At 50.0% G+C, this 18,064-nt stretch overlaps 1 protein-coding gene, 1 long non-coding RNA gene and 3 other non-coding genes across 5 annotated transcripts; all 5 read left to right on the top strand.

The window, feature by feature from the left end:
- Nucleotides 1–3,449: 3,449 nt before the first annotated feature.
- Nucleotides 3,450–6,990, top strand: LOC131090737 (uncharacterized). Its single transcript, XR_009115334.1, has 5 exons — nt 3,450–3,656; nt 3,745–3,855; nt 4,634–4,767; nt 5,349–5,485; nt 6,431–6,990. It is a non-coding gene; the product is annotated as an uncharacterized LOC131090737 (long non-coding RNA).
- On the top strand, nt 3,592–3,676 carry LOC131090927 (small nucleolar SNORD12/SNORD106). The gene has a single exon (XR_009115348.1). It is a non-coding gene; the product is annotated as a small nucleolar SNORD12/SNORD106 (small nucleolar RNA).
- Nucleotides 4,444–4,534, top strand: LOC131090925 (small nucleolar SNORD12/SNORD106). Its single transcript, XR_009115346.1, has one exon. It is a non-coding gene; the product is annotated as a small nucleolar SNORD12/SNORD106 (small nucleolar RNA).
- Nucleotides 5,188–5,278, top strand: LOC131090926 (small nucleolar SNORD12/SNORD106). Its single transcript, XR_009115347.1, has one exon. It is a non-coding gene; the product is annotated as a small nucleolar SNORD12/SNORD106 (small nucleolar RNA).
- Nucleotides 6,991–11,222: 4,232 nt separating the features above from the next.
- On the top strand, nt 11,223–14,636 carry LOC131090875 (somatomedin-B and thrombospondin type-1 domain-containing protein-like). Its single transcript, XM_058036525.1, has 4 exons — nt 11,223–11,556; nt 11,762–11,956; nt 12,470–12,548; nt 13,724–14,636. Exons 1-4 carry the CDS (start codon nt 11,223–11,225, stop codon nt 13,839–13,841), a joined length of 726 nt encoding a protein of 241 aa, XP_057892508.1. The 3' UTR covers nt 13,842–14,636.
- The last annotated feature ends 3,428 nt before the right edge of the window (nt 14,637–18,064 follow it).

Genomic DNA, 18,064 nt, shown 5'->3' on the forward strand with positions numbered 1-18,064 from the left:
CGCCCACGGGAACTTCTGCCACAGAGGGCAGTTCCCGCAGGTGCTGTCTCAGAGCTAAATGTCTTGGCCATTTTATTTGCATCATCCAAAGCAATCGGGCCACAGGAACTGAAGACCAGATTGCATTGAATCACGTTGGGTGTGATCATTATAAGCTAAAAACCCCCAAACATTGTAAAGGTTTTTTTGGTTTTAATTTTTTTTTTTACATTTGTAGAACTAAAATGCTGTACATTTAAAAATTAAAAGAAACTTGCTAGGCTGAGGCTTTGTATTGCAAATTTTTCCAACTCAGAAACTCCTTACTAAACCATCCCTATTGGAAAGCAGGGAGTGCACTGACAGCAGTGGACCCAGGTTCTCCCTACCTTCATCTGCTGCACTTGACTTTTCTCCTCGGATGGGACTAGAGCCTGCTCTTGGGACTCTTCTGCAGCAGTCACTTGTGGCTAATGCTGTGTTTTATAGGAACCTGGATTAAGGCACTTTGGCACAGGGAGCTGTGCAGTGCTGTTAAACACCCTGATCCCCTTTTGGGCCTGAGTAAGAGAAGTGTCTCCTCTCCCAGACCTTGCTGCAATCACAGCCTCCTGGTGGGACACTCCGTGGTACCTGTGGATTCTGGGTAAGCTGATGTGAGCTCTGCATAAAAGTGGGGCTTTGGCTGACTACTACAGTCCCTTGCTTTTCCTGTTGTCTCCTCTGTGCCTGATGCAGCAAAGGCAGAAGACACAGCTGAAACAGTGTTCTTGTTTCTCCTCAGAACTGCCCCCTCATTGCCCCAGCCTTTTAACCTTGCAGCCATTCTGCACGCAGAGCTGCCCAGGGCAGGGCAGGGAGGGCTGCACTCACCATCTTCCACTCCTGGTTTCAGAGCCGGAAGGCCTGATTCCCCAAGGAACAAATATGACCTTGTGATCCATCAGTCTTGCTTTCAGGATTAAGATCTGAAAGAATTTCTGCAAAATTTTTTGGGAATTTTGGCCTGCAAGATAGCTAAAATGCACCTTTTAATTCTTATAAAAGGCTCTGTAGGAGAGCTGAATTGGAAGCAGCCTGGAGCCATAGCAGTAATCCATCCTGTGAATTTTGTGTTTGGGATTTTTCCTATTCTAAAAGAACAGTGTGTGTGATTTGGCAGAAGCTCATGAAGCTGTTTTTCCAGCCCCCATCAGTGTGCTGACTGTTTTATTTAGACTGTCACAGTGAAGCTGCTGACCCAACAGTTCAGGGAGATCTTTTAATGGCCTTTTTGATGCCTTTTTTTACAATAAAGTCTATTTGCTGGAAAATCACAATCTGTATTAGAAAAGTCAAGAATATTGTAGCATCTGGTGCTCGTTTAGGTTATGTTGGAAAAGCAGGGGGTTTATCCCTACCAAATTTTAGATTTCTTCATAGTCAGTTCTGGTTTTAAAAGAACCCTGAACATAAAAATGTAGCAGTTAAGAGGATGGCACATGAAACATTTGTTTAGCAATTCAAGAACAGTTCATCTTTTCCCGTCTCCCCTGCCCAGAGAAAAGAATGGTTCGGTGCTGACACTCATGAGCTGGCACATGGGAAATGCTGACAGAATCCCTGTGAGGGCTGTAAGAGAATGCAAATAAATTCTCAGGGGCTGTGGTACTTTAAAAAGAAATAAATGTGTCTTTCAGCCACTTACCCTAGCCCTGGGCAGGGCACGGGAGTGTCCCCTGATGTCCTGGGATGGGCTGTGGGGCACCAGAGCTCCCCCTGCACTGCAGGGGAACAAGGAGTAGAACTGGGACTGGAGACTTTTGCTGCCTCTTGAACTTCCTGAGTCCAACAAGCCTGAGCTGAAGAACTCATTTAGCTATTTTCCACCTGGTTTTGCCAAGGAGAATAAAATCCAAACATAAAATTGAATAAATTTAATACTAAGTTCTGCTGCAGCTGTTGACTATCTCAGACCTCCCCACTTTCCCTTCCTTGCCAAGCTAGGCAGCACAAATCACGTTTACAGTTCCTTTTGCATTGTGCATGTGACAGGGGTTTGCAGTACAACAAGATTTTCCCTGTAATCCTCTTAAAATGTCCTTCCTTTGATTGTCTTTTCATCTTTTGGTGTTCTGGTACTTGGATTAACAGCATCAAGATTTATTCCACAAGTCCTGTTTGATAAGCTGCTTTCAAAAATTATTTGCCTACAAACACACTTAATTTGGAAAAATCATTTTAACAGGAGCTGAATTAAGCAGTGTGTATTTTACAAACAGAAAAAAAGCAAAGCATGGAGCCATGGCAGGATTCTGAGCCAGTCTGGACCACAGCTTCTTCCTTCAGGACACAGCTCTTCCTCTCCTGCGTTTAGTCCCAGATGCTGTAAAGGCTTCTGGCTTTGTTCCTCCCTGCCCGTGCCCTGCTGCATTTCAACCCCATCTCTTCCGCTGGTGTTATTCCGGACCGAAGATGCTGCCTTCCCCGGGCGGGCGCGGCTCGGGCTCGGGCAGCGCTGTTGGCCGCGCACGCCGCTGCCCCGGGGAACAGCGGCAGCGTTCGAGGCCGGCATGCGGCACGGCTCCCCCGGCGCCGCGGGACTGCGCTCACACCCCCTGCCCACGGCGAAGTTTTAGCTATAAAAATCACAACTCAGTGCTTGGGTTACAAACTGGGCTGCTTTCATTAAAGACACATCCTTTGTTTTCTATTTCGTTCCTTACGTTAGTCAGTGGCAGACGATTTAACGCAACATAATTTACCTGTCTAAACACCTAAAAGCCAAGTACCTGCAGACAGGGGCAGGTCCCCCGACAGAGCCCCGAGCCGAGAGCGGGCGCGCCCACCGCGCTGCCGCGGCTGCGGGCTGGCAGCCATGGGGAGCACGGCCGTGATGGCTGTCGGCGCTGCAGCGGCCGTGCCTTTGGACAAGGCAGAGTATCTCTTAACTCTTGTTTATTATTCTAGTTTGTAAAAAAAATTAAGTGTCCAAAGCCACGCTCGGCGATCCCAAAGGATACCAAACGTACCGATACCCCGGGTTCCGCTGCTCGCCCCGCTCCGCCTGCCCCGGCCGCCTTCACCCGCACGCAGCGCGGCCGGGGCAGGCCATGCAGCGCAGCGCCCGCCCCGCGCGGCACCGCGAAATGGCGGCGCCTCCCGCCCCCTCCCGCGGCTCCGAGCTCGCCACAGCGCCGGGCGGGCGCACGGGCACCCGGCCCCTCGCCGTGAGCCCGGCCCCTGCTCCTGAGGCAGCAGCAGCGGCTCCGCAGGGCACCGCCCGGCATGGCGGCGATAGCGGCGCCCCAGCGCGGGCGGAGGGGCGGAGGGGCGGAGGGGCGGGCCCGGGGCGGGGCCTGCGGAGCCCATAAATGCCCTCGCGCGGCCCTGCACGGCCTCTTGCTCCGGGCCGGCTGAGGTGAGTGCAGGTGCTGCGGCAGGGAGCGTTCGGGAGTTCCCCCTGCCCCGTCCCTGGGGGTAGGCCGGGTCTCTGTGCGCGCCCGTCGGCGGGGGCAGCGCCGCGCCGCGTGACCGCCTCGCTTCCGCTGGGCCCCGGGCCCTGCCGCAAGGGCGCCTCAGCGGGCTCCGGCCGCCCTCCCGCCGAGCTCACACGGAGCTCCCCGGGCGCTCGCTGGTGGAGCTGATGACTCTTTCCCCGTCAGAGCGGCAGTGTTGACTATCGCTGTCCAAGCCAGGTCGTGTCTGATGTACCAGCGAAGCGGCCGCTGGCCGGTGCTGACCGTCCGCTGCTCCCGGTGCTCATTGTGCTTTGTTTCTCCGTAGGACGGCGGAGCCCAGGGCGCCTGCGGGAGCCCCGTGCCCGGAGCCAGGCCGGCGATGGGGGCACTTCCCCGGCGTGCGCCGACAGGCCCGAGCCTCTGCCGGGGCCAGGCGGTAAGTCTGCAAATAGCTGTTCCGAACCGAATTAAAACCGCACATATTTATATTTGCTCTTCCAAAGGAGTTACTGAGTTATACGGGCCGCGCGTTGCCAGGGTGGTGTTACTGTAGGTGGCAGGTGTGGGTCCCTCCCGCAGGAGCGCCGCGGCAGGGGCTGCAGGGCCCCGCACGGGCGGTGGCGGCGGCCCCGGGGCTCTCCGGGCCCTTCCTGCGCCGGCACCGCGCGGGCCCGCACGGCCCCCTCGTGGCCTGGGCCCCACGGCGCCTGCCGGCGGGGAACGGGAGCCCCACGTGGAGACCAGGCCTAGGGCTGCAAAAGCAGTAATAATCTGTTAATCTCTTCCCGACGCCTCCTTTTCTGTTAAATGACTTGGCTGTCTTGAACTCTGCTCTAGAACACCCATACATTGCTGTTCTCCTTTTTTGGGACTATTTCCCTGTCCTCTACTTGTAGAGCATGCCAGCCATCCACATTTTGGGGGAAGAATTTGCATTAGCTCCCTCATTGCCTATAGTTCTGACAGGGAAGGTGGATGTGTGGCACAGCTGCTGGGAGTGTGCAGCCACAGCTCCTGGGGATTTGCTGGTGTAAGTGATGACTGAATTTTTTCCCCATCAGAGCGACAGTGTTGATTACTTGCTGTTCAAGCCAGATCGTGTCTGATGCACCAGCAGGGAATGGCTGCTGTGTCCCACACCCTGGTGTTAACAATGCCCAAAATATTGAAACCGGGGCCCTGATGCTGATGGTTCCCTTTGACTTTACCCCCAGGGCACTGAAGGCAAAAGTGGGGAGGTGAGCCTTGGGGAGACCTGAAGTTCAGGCTGCGGCTGACAGCGAAGAGGTGTGTGATGTGGGCAGTTGTCTGGTTTGCTCTACCGTGCCTGAATCTCTAGCAAATAATGGTAAGCCTTTGAAGTAAGTGTGAATCACATTTAATTAAATTTACAAAGGAGAAGAGAGGGGGGAAGGAGAAGAAATACCTTTCTGCAAGGGAGTTGCTTCCAGTTTATCCCTACAGACCATACTGATGAGTGTTAGCCTAAGTAATGTAAAAGTGAGAGTACAGGGATTTTCCTCCTGCAGAAGCATTGCTTTGAGGTCCTTTGGGCCTCCGGTTCCATCATGTCCCTGTGGAGGTGCTGCTGGCAGGGCTCCTGTGCCCTGACCCTTGCTGGCTAGCTTAAGGGAGTGCAGAGGATTGCCAGAGTGGGTATGGCTCTGCTGCTTCCTCTGCTGTTAGCTCAGAGTGCCTGCGGCTCTGCCAGGGATGTGGGAGTGTTGCACAGCTGCTGGGGGTGTGCTGCCACAGCTCCTGGGGATTTGCTGGTGTAAGTGATGACTGAATTTTTTCCCCATCAGAGCGACAGTGTTGATTACTTGCTGTTCAAGCCAGATCGTGTCTGATGCACCAGCAGGGAATGGCTGCTGTGTCCCACACCCTGACAGGCTCTGGTGCTGACATTTCCTCTGGCTTTACCCCCAGGGCACTGTGAAGGCAGAGGTGGGGAGTTGAGCCTTGGGGAGACCTGAAGTTCAGGCTGCAGCTGACAATGAAGAGATGTGGATGAGGACATTGTCTGGTTTGCTCCACCATGTGTGCCCCTTTGTCAGGGGAGAATGGTAAGTCTTTAATTCACTGTGTTCACTGGGTTTAATAAAGAAAAAGGGAAAGATTACCTTTTTCCAAGGAAGCTGCTTCTGCAGTGCCTTGACAAGTTAAAGTCCCTGGATGTTTGGCAGAGTGGGGATTAGTATTGCAGAAGGGGCCCTTGTAAGTGCTAAAACCGAAGTATCCCTGTTAAAAAAGTAGTTTCCTGCAGGGAAGTTCCTGTTAAAGTTTTTTCCAAAGATCTTAAATTAAGGGCAGAGAGGTCTGAAAGATTTCAATTAAACTTCAAGGTCATAAATGTAATGTTTTTGTCTTGTCCTATTTAAGCAATGTTAAGGTACTTCTTGCAAAGTCTGGGAGCTTTTGTTCTTTATAGTTTTTGAGTTCACTCCCCCCAGTGGGAGGTTCTCAATGTCTTGAGAAGTGGATGACAGTCGTGCTTTCAGCAATGTGTTTGTAAGAGAGGGATTGCTTTTGGTGTTCTTTTTGTTACTTTAAGATAAACTGTGACATCTGAAAATCTGTCTGGTTAGCATTTCACTAATTTTTTTAGAAAATGTGCATAATAGAACTTCATCAGATCATCAGCTGTTGCCACTGGCTTGTCCAGTTCCAGCCTGATGTTGCTGTTGAGAGCAGCTGCTCCCAAGAGCAGGATTGTGCCCTCTCTCAGCAAAAGCATGCAAGTACTCAGTTCAAATGGTGGAGCTGGTTGAGCTGACTGAATGTTTCTCTGGCACTCTCTGCCCTGTTCTTGTCAAGTCCTGCCCTAAAAGCTCCTGCAGTGCAGTTTGAGTTCACCCTGTTTGGAGTGCTTGGCAAGGAGGAAACTCCTCCTCTTTAGAGAGAGCAGCTGTTGTCCAGTGGTTTTTATGGGGCTGGAGTGGATTTGAAAGCTGTAGATTTGCTGTTTGTGGTACAGTGGATAGACAGAATGTTGTATGTTCTCTTGACAGGTTGAGATTTACAAAATGTTGTCCTGGGTCCTGCTGGAGTTTGAGTGTTCTGCTTAAGAAGATGGATGGTTCTGCTGCTCCCATGCTGCTGCCTGGGATCCTCATTCAAGCCACAGCATTCCCATACCCTGCAATAGTTCTGACCTCTCAAAGCTGTCAGGAGTGATGAATTTGTGTCCTGCCAGCTTAGACAGAGGGTGTTACAATTTCTATCCCCTGGGTACAAGGCATGTAACTGGAGTGGATTCTGGAACTTGCTGCATGTTTAATGCAGTTGGATGCTTTTGTCGGCAGGGGCTGCATTCCCAACCTGGCACAGATCATGCCATAGCATGCAAGGCAAGGAAGCCTTTCCTGGGAGCAGCTGTCAGCTACTGGGAGGATGGATGGCCTTGTGTGTAAGGAGGGGAGTCAGGGCTTGGTTCTCCCCTGCCATCCAGAAAGCTGCAGTGCTGTATCCCTGGCAGCCTGTGAAGCGGGCAAGGTGTGTCTGGGGTGCTGCAGCACAGTGTGTTTCTGTACTGTTCCAAGCCTGGTTTTAATAAAACCTCGAGTAATGGGTTGGTTTGGCTGGTGACTGAAATTCTCTTGACCCACGTTGAACAGCTCATTCCTAGATCTCACAGTGGTTTGGGGAGTTGAAAAGCACAGCACCAGTGTGCTGCTCTGAGTGGTGCTGGAGCTGCCTGCTGCCTCAAGCCAAGAGGTATCTCATGGCAGCAGCGCTCCACATACCCCGGAGCAGGAGTGCTTGGCTGAGGCTGTGACTGCTGCTGTGCTGCCGCTCTGGGGAGCGGTGCAGTTTGCTCATCTGCATAATTAATCAGTTTCAGTGGTTCTGGGATGGGGCTTGAGGTGTCTGAGCTGAGGGTGGGCTTTAGCATGTGTGCTTAGTGGGAAACAGCAATGATGGAAAATCAGCTACTATTATACATTCAGAGCAGTCTTCAATTAAACTGAGTAGAGATTTTTCTTATTCAATTAATGTAAGCAGCCTGATCTCTTAAAACTGCTTACTGGTGAGGGACCAGAACTGCTGCTAATACAATTACTTTCATTAATGTAATTAGCAGACCTACCAGCAAACATTCCGTAGTAGGAGAGAGTGCTTGTCCAGTGGGAGCTGGAGAGACATGCAGCTGAAACATGGCATCTTCTTGTTCTTGGCATGTGCTATTGCCTCTGCAAGAGCAGTTGCTCAGGTCAGGTTTCAAGCTCTGCTGCTATTGCATGTATGCATCAGGATGAAACTTGGTAGGTTACTAATCCACCCTGGCTGGTACATTACTAATCCCAGGCAAGCCCTGAATGCTGCAGGGATGGTTTGGGTACCTGCGGGCGCCCGGGGCAGGGTTTGGGCGCCTGCAGCGGTGCTGCGGCCCGCAGGGGGCGCTGTGCGGCCGCTGCTGACCCTCAGGGCGCTGCCCCGCGGGCACCCGGAGCCCCCAGACCTGCCGCGGGGTCCCTGAGCCCCCCAAACCTGCCGCGGGGTCCCTGAGCCCCCCAAACCTGCCGCGGGGTCCCCTGAGCCCCCAGAGCAGCTGTGACAGAACCTCCTGGGCCGTGGGGAGCCGGTACAGACACTGCTTGGGCTGTAGCAGCCACGGGAGACAGACAACCCCGTTAGAAAATCTCTTACTATGTTGCTTTGGTAAGAGGTGGGGATGAGGAGGTTTAACTGAATTTAAAGCAGTCTGACTTTGACTGGCCCTGGCCAGCTCCCGAGTTTGTGTGCTGGGTGGTTGATCGTGGGGATAGAGCTGAGGTGTGCTCTGGATGAAGGCTGGCCTGCAGCTGCTCTGTGCCAGGAGGGCTCCCTGCAGCAGAGCCACACTGTGCAGCTCTGGGGGCTCTGCTCAGCTCTCCGCTCCATCAGCTGTACAGAAACAGACCTTGCTGTTGGTACTCGTGTAACTTTCTGAACTGAAGCCTGGAGTCACTCACTGGGCTGGTATGTTTAAGCAAATGTTTACTTTTCTCAAACAGATCTGTTTCTTGGTGCCATGAACATTTAGAGAAAAATAGATTATTTCTCTGTCTGATGTTGCTTTTAATAGAAATTTTCATACATAGGGAGAGTTTTAACATTTGTATTCCCGAAGACCCAGGCATATTTTGACTGCATGGTGATTATTATATTCTTTTTAGACCCATGTGTTAGCTGCTGCATTAGTTTGTGGCAAAACACAGCCCATTACTAATTGCTGCTTCTAATTGCTGTGTTACTTCCTCTCTGTTCAGTGATAAGATTATATGACACATCAGCTGTGTTGACAGGCTTGACATTACCATGGACAGCTAATGAAGCACAACTTGTGTTTGTAAGCACCCAAAGAACATCCAGATTTTGGGACCCTTAGTCTGCTCCAGGCAGTAAGAAGACTTTGTTTTGAAGCAGAGTATTTCTGTCTCATACAGCATCCACTGTTTTAAACAGATATTCTGCAGCTATAACTTTTTGACTATTAGACTCTTCCACACCTCTTGGCAGATCCCCTGCAGTGGTGGAGATGTTACTCAGGTCAGTCTTGTGGTTTTCTGCTGATGTGGTCTAGATGTGACGACCTTTTTTTGTCATTCTGATAGGAATGGTGTCATCCAGTTTTGGGAAAACCAACCAAGGAAATCTCCTACCTTGTTTCTCTATGATGTCCAGCTACTGAACCATAGTTGTGAGGTCTATAGGCAGCTCTGGTCATTCAGGCAACGGCCTTCCTTTACCATTCACAGCACAAGTCATTGGACTTGTCAAGCATTTCTGGTGATCCCCACACTGTAGAACGTGTGTTGGGACTCATGGACCAAGTCCTGCAGGCAGCAGAATAAAAGGTGAGCCTACAAGAAGTCCCAGAGAGCTGCACTTGGTTGTCTGCCTGTGTAAACTTGAGATCCCAGGGCAAAGACAGTTCCAAAGAACCTGGAGGAGAAGGGGCAGTTACCTGTTTTCCCCAAAGGTTACCATCTTCCGCTTGTATTGCTCTTAAAACTTCTATGGTGACCTACTATTATTTTCATCAACGAAGAATTCCCCTTTTTATACTACAGTGAACACCCACTGGTGTTCCCAAGGACATCCCTGCAAGCTGTTCTGCTCCTGAACCTCTCCCTGTATGACAGACTAGCCACATTTCCTTTCTGTAAAAGCACACTTTCTTGGCTCCTCACAGGGCCAGCAGACCCATCCAGACTTGGCAATTTGTCCTGCTAGAAATCTGTTGCTGGGTTGATGGTCCAGCATGTCTTGGGCCACGTTTCCTTGGCATCTTTAGAGCCTGTCAGGGGAAAAAACCCCAAACCCTAAAAAATCCCCAAGGTTATGTCAAACCAGAACAAGGGAGAGCTGCTTTCACTCTGGGAATGTAAGACAAGAAACAAAGTTTGCTCCCAGGAGCTTGCTGGGCATCTCCTTCTGAGATGCCTTGACCAAGATCCAACTTTCCTAGCCACACAGGGCCAGTGAAAATTGCAGTATTTATGTAGACCCATAGCTTTCTGAAGCTAAATTTCATTCAGTCTGTGTCTCAGAATAAGGTGAAGGCATTCCTTGTAGCTCAGCTGTTGGCAGGGGCATGTGGAGCAGGGCAGCAAGAGTGCTCGACTGGGAGCTGTGCTCTGTCCCTGAGTGCTCAACTGGGAGCTGAGCTCTGTTAGTGCCCCTCAGGGAATTGCACAAGAGCCGCACCCACCTCTGCTTGGTGTGAAGGAATCAGCTGAGTAATGCAATCTCCTTGGGAATGTCCTTCCTCCTCTAGATCAAGAACGAGACATGCCTCAGTTAAATGACTTACCCGAGGTCACACAGTGAGTGACTCATTGGCAGAGGCAGGAATTTACACAGTATCTTTAAATTCCAGCTTCCTGGACCCCATAGCTACTGATTTCTAGTGCTCTTCTCTTTCCTCTCCCAGTCTTTAGCCTTTATGCCTCTTGCTCACTGAAGGATTTGCCACACGTGTGATTTCCAAGCTGACAATATCTGACCGCTGCCAAGCAAATGAGATGCCTGTTCTTTGCTGCAGACATCTAGTGATATACAAAGAAGCTAACGTTCTATTTCTTATCTTTTTGGAACATTTTACCATGTTATGCTCAAGCTGATGCAGTGCCAGGTCTCCTCTATGCCCATGCCTCCAAAACTGTACATGCTGAAGGTGTTAACCTGTCCTCTCATGTTATTTTCTCTTTTTCTAGAAACATCTTTGCTGCAGTTTCCCTGAAGTTGGAGCACTGTCCATACCCAGTCTTAGTACAATAGCATAATCACTTGCAAAAAAAAAAAAAAAAGTCAGTGGGTGGATTTTATAAATCCCAATTCAATGTTCAGCAAGGTATAACATCTGTTGTGATCAATATTTTAGGGCAAGCCTCTTTGATTAAAAAGTTACAGTAAAGCCCTTTGCTTTGTACTGAATAGCTAAATAATTCACAGGAGTGGCTGTAATCTCTATAAGCCTCTTGCACTTCGAATAAAGAAGAAAATTCTGGGTAATTCTTTAGAGAGGTAGCATAGCCAGCTGGATTGTTGTCCTTAGGAGCTGCTGTACTGGCAGTGAAGTACTTTCCATTCTTCATGGCTCCTGAGGTACGCTGGAGTCAAATCCGCCAAAAAAATTCATCTCCACCAGATTATCGACACATTATCTTTCCATGACAATGTGTCAATAATCTGATGGGTAAATACCAGCAGTCAGGGCTGAAGAGGTTTTGGTTTGACGAGTCCACAGAAAGGGACTGTGGGGTGCACGGCCAGCGTGGGGTGTCTCGGAGGGGCAGGAGATGAGGGCACAGAGCGATGGGAGCGGCACAGAACGGGCAGGAGATGAGGGCACAGAGCGATGGGAGCGGCACCTGCCGCCGGCCCGGCCCCGTCTGCCCCGGTGGGGCCATGGCCGGCCGTGCCCGCTGGCTCCCGGCGCTCTCGGCGCTGCTGCTGCTGCCGCTGCTGCCGCCGGCGCTGCCCCGCCGCCCCTCGGGCTGCGCCGGCCTCGGGCTCTGCTGCCCCGGCCGCGACCGTGGCTGCCTGAGCGCCGGCCTGCGGCCCGACGGCTCCTCCGGGCCCTGCTACTGCGACCAGGTGTGCGCCCGCGCCCTCGACTGCTGCCACGACTACGCACGGGCCTGCCCAGGTGAGGGACTGCAGGCTGGCACCGCTGGGCTCAGCAGCGCCTGTGGGGAAGAGCCTGGAGAAGAGCTGCTGAGAACTGCCCAAGACAACCATGGGATAGCTCTGATAAGGAAGGATGTGCTATGTCCAAAAGTGTTATTTCTGCAGCAGGCATTTCACTGGCATGACTCCTGTAACCTTCCACATCCCCGTTGTTCTTCCTCCAGCGATCCCCTGTGTCGTATCTCAGTGGAGTGCCTGGAGTGGCTGTGCAGTGCCTTGCAAGACAACCTATCGAGTCCGGACGAGGCACATCATCCAGGAGCCCAGCAACGGGGGAGAATCATGTCCTGCTCTGGAGGAGAGGGCTGGCTGCGTGGAGTACTGGACTCGGCAGGGAACAGAGTGCCAGCAGTCCCTCAGTAAGTCCACAGAAAAGTGCCTGGATAGTCCTGGGAGGACTCTGGTTTGGGTCAGCAGAGCTGTTTTTTCCTCTGTTTGAAGGATTGTTTTTAGACAGTGGTATGTTTGCTGTGGGTCTGCCTGGGCTAATTGAGAACTGAGCTCTTCACGTAGGAGCTTAGACAAGTCCTTCACGGGACAATGGTGAAAGTGGTGCCTACCATTTGTTGTGATCCACTGTGTTCCAAAAGTGAGATATTACAGGTCTGCTCTGCTCTCACTTATACAAGTGCAAATCTCTGGAAATTTAGGTGAGATTGGCAGATTTATGCCTCTTTAAAACTTCTGTGAGTGTTGCACACTTATTTTTTCATATTCATATATATATATATATATATATATATATATATATATATTTCTAAAGCTAAAACCCTATGAAATTAAACGCCCATCTTTTCTGTTTTGCAGACATAACGAGCCTTAAAGCGCCATTGCCACTGACACTCTGTACCCTTTCTCTTTGGTATACACAGTCCCAGCATTAATAACTACGGGAGGGTTTGGAAAAGCAAGGAAGAAAAGAGCTGCAGCTGATGGCAGTGAAAGGGCAGGGTAAGTTGGAGGTTGTGGCTCAGGGACTTGGCTGTGCTCCACCCGCAGAGCCTCTCTGGTTACAGGTGGGAGAGCATCACGAGGAAAACCTTTACAGTCCAAATCTTAGCTCCCATCACAACCTGCCCTACAAAACCCATTCTAAGTAACTGAGGGGAAACGATAGAGGAAATGTGGCTCAGCACGTGGATACCAGACTTGGAATTAGATTAGTCAAATGCCTGATCAGTCTGTCTCCCTATGGGTAAAAACAGATGCCAGTCATACCTAATACTTTTTATCTGTTAGCTGAAAGCCTCAGCAGAGCAGTTTTATCCCCTGTTTAACCTTGTCAAGATTCAGGTATATGACATGTCCTGCTCTTAATGATCTAGGAGGGGGGGGATTTTTTGGTGTGGTTTGGTTGTTGTTAATCAGAGGTCTGTGGTGTGGCAGGCGTGTGCCCGCCGTTTGCGCTGAGCTGGCTGTTGTGTTGCAGGTACTGCGTGCAGTTCCAGCTGGTGTCCCTGGCGCCGGGCTGCCGGCACGGCCAGCGCTGGACGAGCGGGCTCCGGGCGGGGCTGCGGCTCTGCGTGGAGTGCCAGCCCCCAGCCCTGCCCCGCCCGGGGCACCGCTGCCGCGGGGACGGCGCCGCCGGCCCGCAGTGAGAGCTTTACCCTCGGCTTCATGTGCAATTTCTGATTCTTCCCCCTCGAGCCACTTGTTTCAGGGGCACAGTGCACTGCATGCAGCTCTCTGGAGAAATCAGGGGTCTTTGTGCTCTCTGTGGGCAGCTCTCTGCACAGAGCAAGAGTTGATCCAGTTGTGGTAGCTGTGTTTCTCCAGGGGTCAGGGATGGGAGCTATTGATGTGAGAAATTTCCTTAAACCTTAAATTATAAAATCCTCAAATCCAAATCCTTAAATGATAAAATCTGGGAAGGGGCACAGTGCTACAGAAAAGTGTCTGTTCCTGTCACTGTTAGGTTTTACTTCACATTAGTACAACCTGTGGGCCTCTCTGTGGCTGCTGCTGCTTTACAGTGTAGAGAGGCAGAATCGGGCCCATGGAGTAAAAAGGGATGTTACAGACTAAATGGGATTTGCTGGGTGATTTAAGCCCTATTGTACCTCGTGGTGACTGCCCTGCAGGGGCGGTGCAGCTCATTTTCTCTCACTTTAATGACTGTGTTTCAGGAATCAGCTGTTGCACTGGCAGGCGGTGGGGAACCGTCGATGCAAGGGAACCTGGAGGAGAATTCGCCGACTGGACACTTGTTCCTGCCCTTCTGTTCACAGTTTCTTGTTCATCTGACCTCTCCTGGCAGTCCCTGCAAGCCCCAGTGTGCGGCAGCAGCAGAGCCCCAGCCAGAGCAGGGACTGCTCCGTGTCAGAGCCTTTGCTTTCCCTGCCTTTCCAGAGGTGCTGGCTGGACACAGCCACCTGGAATCCTCTGTGTGTGTGTGTAATCCTCAATTTCCAAGGATATCAGGTGGGAACTGCCAATCTCTTTTTTTCCCTGAGAGAATCTTGTCTTGTCTGACCTTGATGACTTCTTGCAATTACTCCCTTCTTGAAAGGAATGAGAATTTACCAAATACCAAATCAAACAAAAAAGGCCATAAGAAGTCAGGTTTAATTATTATTTTTTAAAAGTCTTAATGAAGAATCAACAATGCAAAATAAATTAATCTAAGTGCCTTCTTTTTGTGGCAACAGCACTTTGTGGATACTTCCTGCTCTTGCTTGTGATTCTGTTCCTTCTATTTTTATCCTCCCTGGTCTCATAATTTCATTTGGCCCTCAGTCTTAGAGAGGGTTGATCTTGTGCTGCTGAGGTAATGACAGAACTTAGAAATGCGCTTGTCAAATCTGTGAGAATAGAGACAAACTGGCCCTTGACTTCAGCTTCAAGGAACATCTCTGAGTTGGCCCAAAAGGCAATGCAGTCTCCTGGGGCTCTGAATAGGAAGTCAGCTCAGCTGTGCCAGGAGGGCTGACTATAGCCTTGTGTTTTTGACTGGGAAATACTTGGAATAGTTTCCTTATATTCTGCTTACTAATATTAATACTTTTCTATAAATGAAAATAAAGAAGACTGGAGATATTCTCCCAATGTCTGTCTGTTTGATTAATGTGTGTAGGGCCATCTCTTTAGCTTCTTAACCTAATTTGTTCCAGACAGGAACTCTCTGCAGTGTGAGATTGAGGTCATTCTGTTTGTCACACCTGGGTGAGTGGCTGGGGCTGGCTCCAGGAGAGTTTTAATGCTGAGCTCCAACTCTAGTCTGGAAGTGGATCACAAACCCCTCTAATGGCCATGCTGAAGGTCTTGCAGGGAGACACCAAGGGGCACTGTGGATTTGTGCTGCAGATGCTGAGGTGTGTGGGGAGCCAGGAGAGCTCTGGAAGCACCTGAAGCCCTTGGCCAGTGCAGTAGGGATTTGAGAGCAAGGCTGTGTACAGGCTGTCTGTGAATTAAAGACTCACGGGGTTGATCCCTCATCCCAGAGGAGGAAGATTTTAAGGAAAAAACCAAAAGGTCTTGTATTTCACTGTGTAACATAACCTGTCATTAACCTGGGGCCTGCTCAGGAACACTTGCTGGTGTGTGAGCAGAGGGGTGGGTTGGGAATAAATCACTGGAGCGAGTCATTTTGGTTTCTGCAGTGAGGATCTCTGTCCAGCTGAAAGCCAGTTTCATTTCTTAGTGGTCTGTAATGAGAGTAGCATTTTGTCACTGGAAAGTTTTCTTTGTCCTGCAGAAGCCCCTTATTGAGCCATCGGCTCCTAAAGAAGGCAGGTGGTTATTTCAGAACAGAAACAGCTATTGGAAAAGTTTTTCATTTTCAAAATCTACCCAAACTGTTGATCATGGGAAACCTTGCTTTTACCACATTCTTTCAGAATTGAGTACTGAAGCTACAAAGGATGCAGCTTTTGTGTAGTAGTTTTTAAAAACTATTCTTCCACGTGGATTTTCTTTGCTGCTGCCTCATCCCTGAGAGCTGATAACAAATGGTCTTATCAAGAGCGACTGTTGGTGGCATGGTAGGACTGCCAGGCCTTTCCTTCTTTCACTGTGGCCTGGAGATGCAGGAGTATGAAAGATTTAGCCCCCAGGGGACCCTCACAGCAGCTGCGTTTCTGCACAGACTGTCACTCGATGACACAAAACATTGCAAATCTCTGCATCAGCACATCCTAAAAAGGGCTGTGCAGTGTGCTGGCTTCACCTCCATACCTTGTGTGACTGTACAAACAGATCCTGTTGGCAAATTCCTGGGGGAAGTATGTGAGAGGGAGCAGGAGTGAGCCTTTTGAGTAGAAGGTAATGAAGTTGTCAGGTGCCTTTCCCTGCAAATGAAAATCAGCTGATGGTGTTGACACATACTGGGTCCTGCCTGTTTCCCTTTAGGAGTTTTATCACCACTCATCATTATGATCTCCATAATTTCTACTACCTGGGTTTTGGAAAAAGTGAAACTTTGGAAATCCAAAGCAAAACACTGCTGGGAAATGGCTTTGTGCTGTAAACAAGCAGGGCAGCCCCGCGGGGGAGAGGCTGCTGTGGAGGATGCGCCGTTCCCATGGCAGCGCTGAAAGCCTTCACAGCAGGGTCTGCCGCAGCAAGAGGGAGACGGAGAAACAGAGAGGCCGTGGGGGATTGTGCTTTTCCTCACCCCTACCCTGCAGTGTCCAGCCTGGGACTAAGCAGTTTTCTTCTGCATTTGAAACAGGTCGTGTTTAAAGACCATTTTTTACATGGCATCTTCATAGGCCCATCAGCTCCCTGAGTGTCCTGGTATGTGGGATTGCATTCATCTGAAGAATGAGGATCTGCTTCCTTCCATAAGGAAAGAGCCCTGGCACATTTAGAAAAGATAAAATATGCCCAGAAATGGAGCCAAAGGTAAAGAAAAAGAACAACAAAAAATTTAATTTTCCTAAAGAGCTGTGTTGTTCTAATGATGAACTGTTCCTTTTGCGAGTTGAGCATATTCTACTGGAATGGCAGGAGTTAGCAATACTTCTCCATAACTGAGACTATTCTGTTATCTCTAGCTTTCCAAACATTTTTTTTGTCCTTTATTCTTAATTTTGAGTATTTTGAGTCTTTAAGTATTAAGATCACTGACTCTCTCTTCTTTTTTTTTTTTCCTTTTTTTTCCTTTTTTTTTCCTTTTTTTTTTTTTTTTTTTTTTGAGAACACTCATCCCCCAAAAGGTTTGAGTAGCACATGCTCATTATTGCTACCTTATCTGAAAATGTCAATAATTTGATATCAGGCTCAGCACTCTGATGTCTCCCAAGCAGTGCCAGCTGCAGCAGGGTGGCAAGGCTGGGACCTGTTCAGCTCCTGGCCTCTTACAAACTGCAGCTCTTCTCTGTTTCACCGTCTCAGCTGTCAGCCCTCACCATTCCTGTGCAGGGCCCCTCAGGAAGATGCTCTGGATGCTCATCCTGCCCTGCATCTATGTGCAGTGAGCAGCTCCTCCGGCCTCTCCCCGATCTCATTAAAGCTCTGGTTTTAGCAGTTGGGGATTTGTAATTTTTTTGTTGTTGTTGCTGCTACTGCTGGTTTCCTGCATCACCAATCATTCTTATAATTAAAGTGACAGCTCTTGAACTAGTGTGTCAAAACAGCATGATTTAGTCAGAAAAGTACTGGGAAGATCATCTCTAATCAGACAACAGTGATTCATGTTTAACTAGGTAAAGGCAAACCCTGGATCCTGCTGGCGCCTGGAGGAGCCTCCCCAAGGACAGGGCGTTGGTGGCAGCTCACACACCTGGGCCCCTCTGCTGGGGTTCACGGTGGAAACCGTTTGACATGGCTTGTGCTTGTGCCAGGGCTGCAGCTGACAGCTCTGAACCTTAGCAAAGCTCTTCAGACCAATTTTCTAGAAGCTGTAAGGAAAAAAACCAAAAAAGAGATGTAAAGGAAATTATTTTGGTTTGAAAAGCAATTGATATTTCCAAGTTGGCTGGACATTACTTGTTTCCAGAAGTCCAAGCTCTTTGTTCCCTGATTTCTTGGCATCACAAACCAGGTATGCCAGTCCTGAAGGAATCTCAGTGCAGAAATGTCAGGTGTGGGTGATGTTTGCAGCCACAGGAATGTGCATCTCCCTGTGGTGTGTGGGGCAAGAGGGGCACAGGGCTGGGCAAGCATCCCGAGAGCTTCTGACTCTCTGCTCGCTCTACTCCCAACCTTCATCTTGGTCAAGTTCCCACCCTTCCTCCTGCTTTTTCTGCTCTGTGCTGTGCTGGCTGCATTCCCAGGGCTGTGGATACCCAGTACACGCACATCTATCTGTGTGTCATTGCTGTTTGTGTAAATGCCCTGTGGCCCCATGGCAGCTGCACATGGGGAGGTCTTTAAATCAGTCCTGATTACAATGGCTGCTCTCCAGCATCCTGGTCTGCAGGGTACAAGCATCCTGGATTAATGGCAATGTTTTTATATTGCCTTAAATAAACTTCCATTCTTGACCAGAGTGTTGTACTTCATTACAGTGGAATGTTAAATGCAGT

Source organism: Melospiza georgiana, chromosome 17, assembly GCF_028018845.1.
Source record: "Melospiza georgiana isolate bMelGeo1 chromosome 17, bMelGeo1.pri, whole genome shotgun sequence".
NCBI lineage: Eukaryota > Metazoa > Chordata > Aves > Passeriformes > Passerellidae > Melospiza > Melospiza georgiana.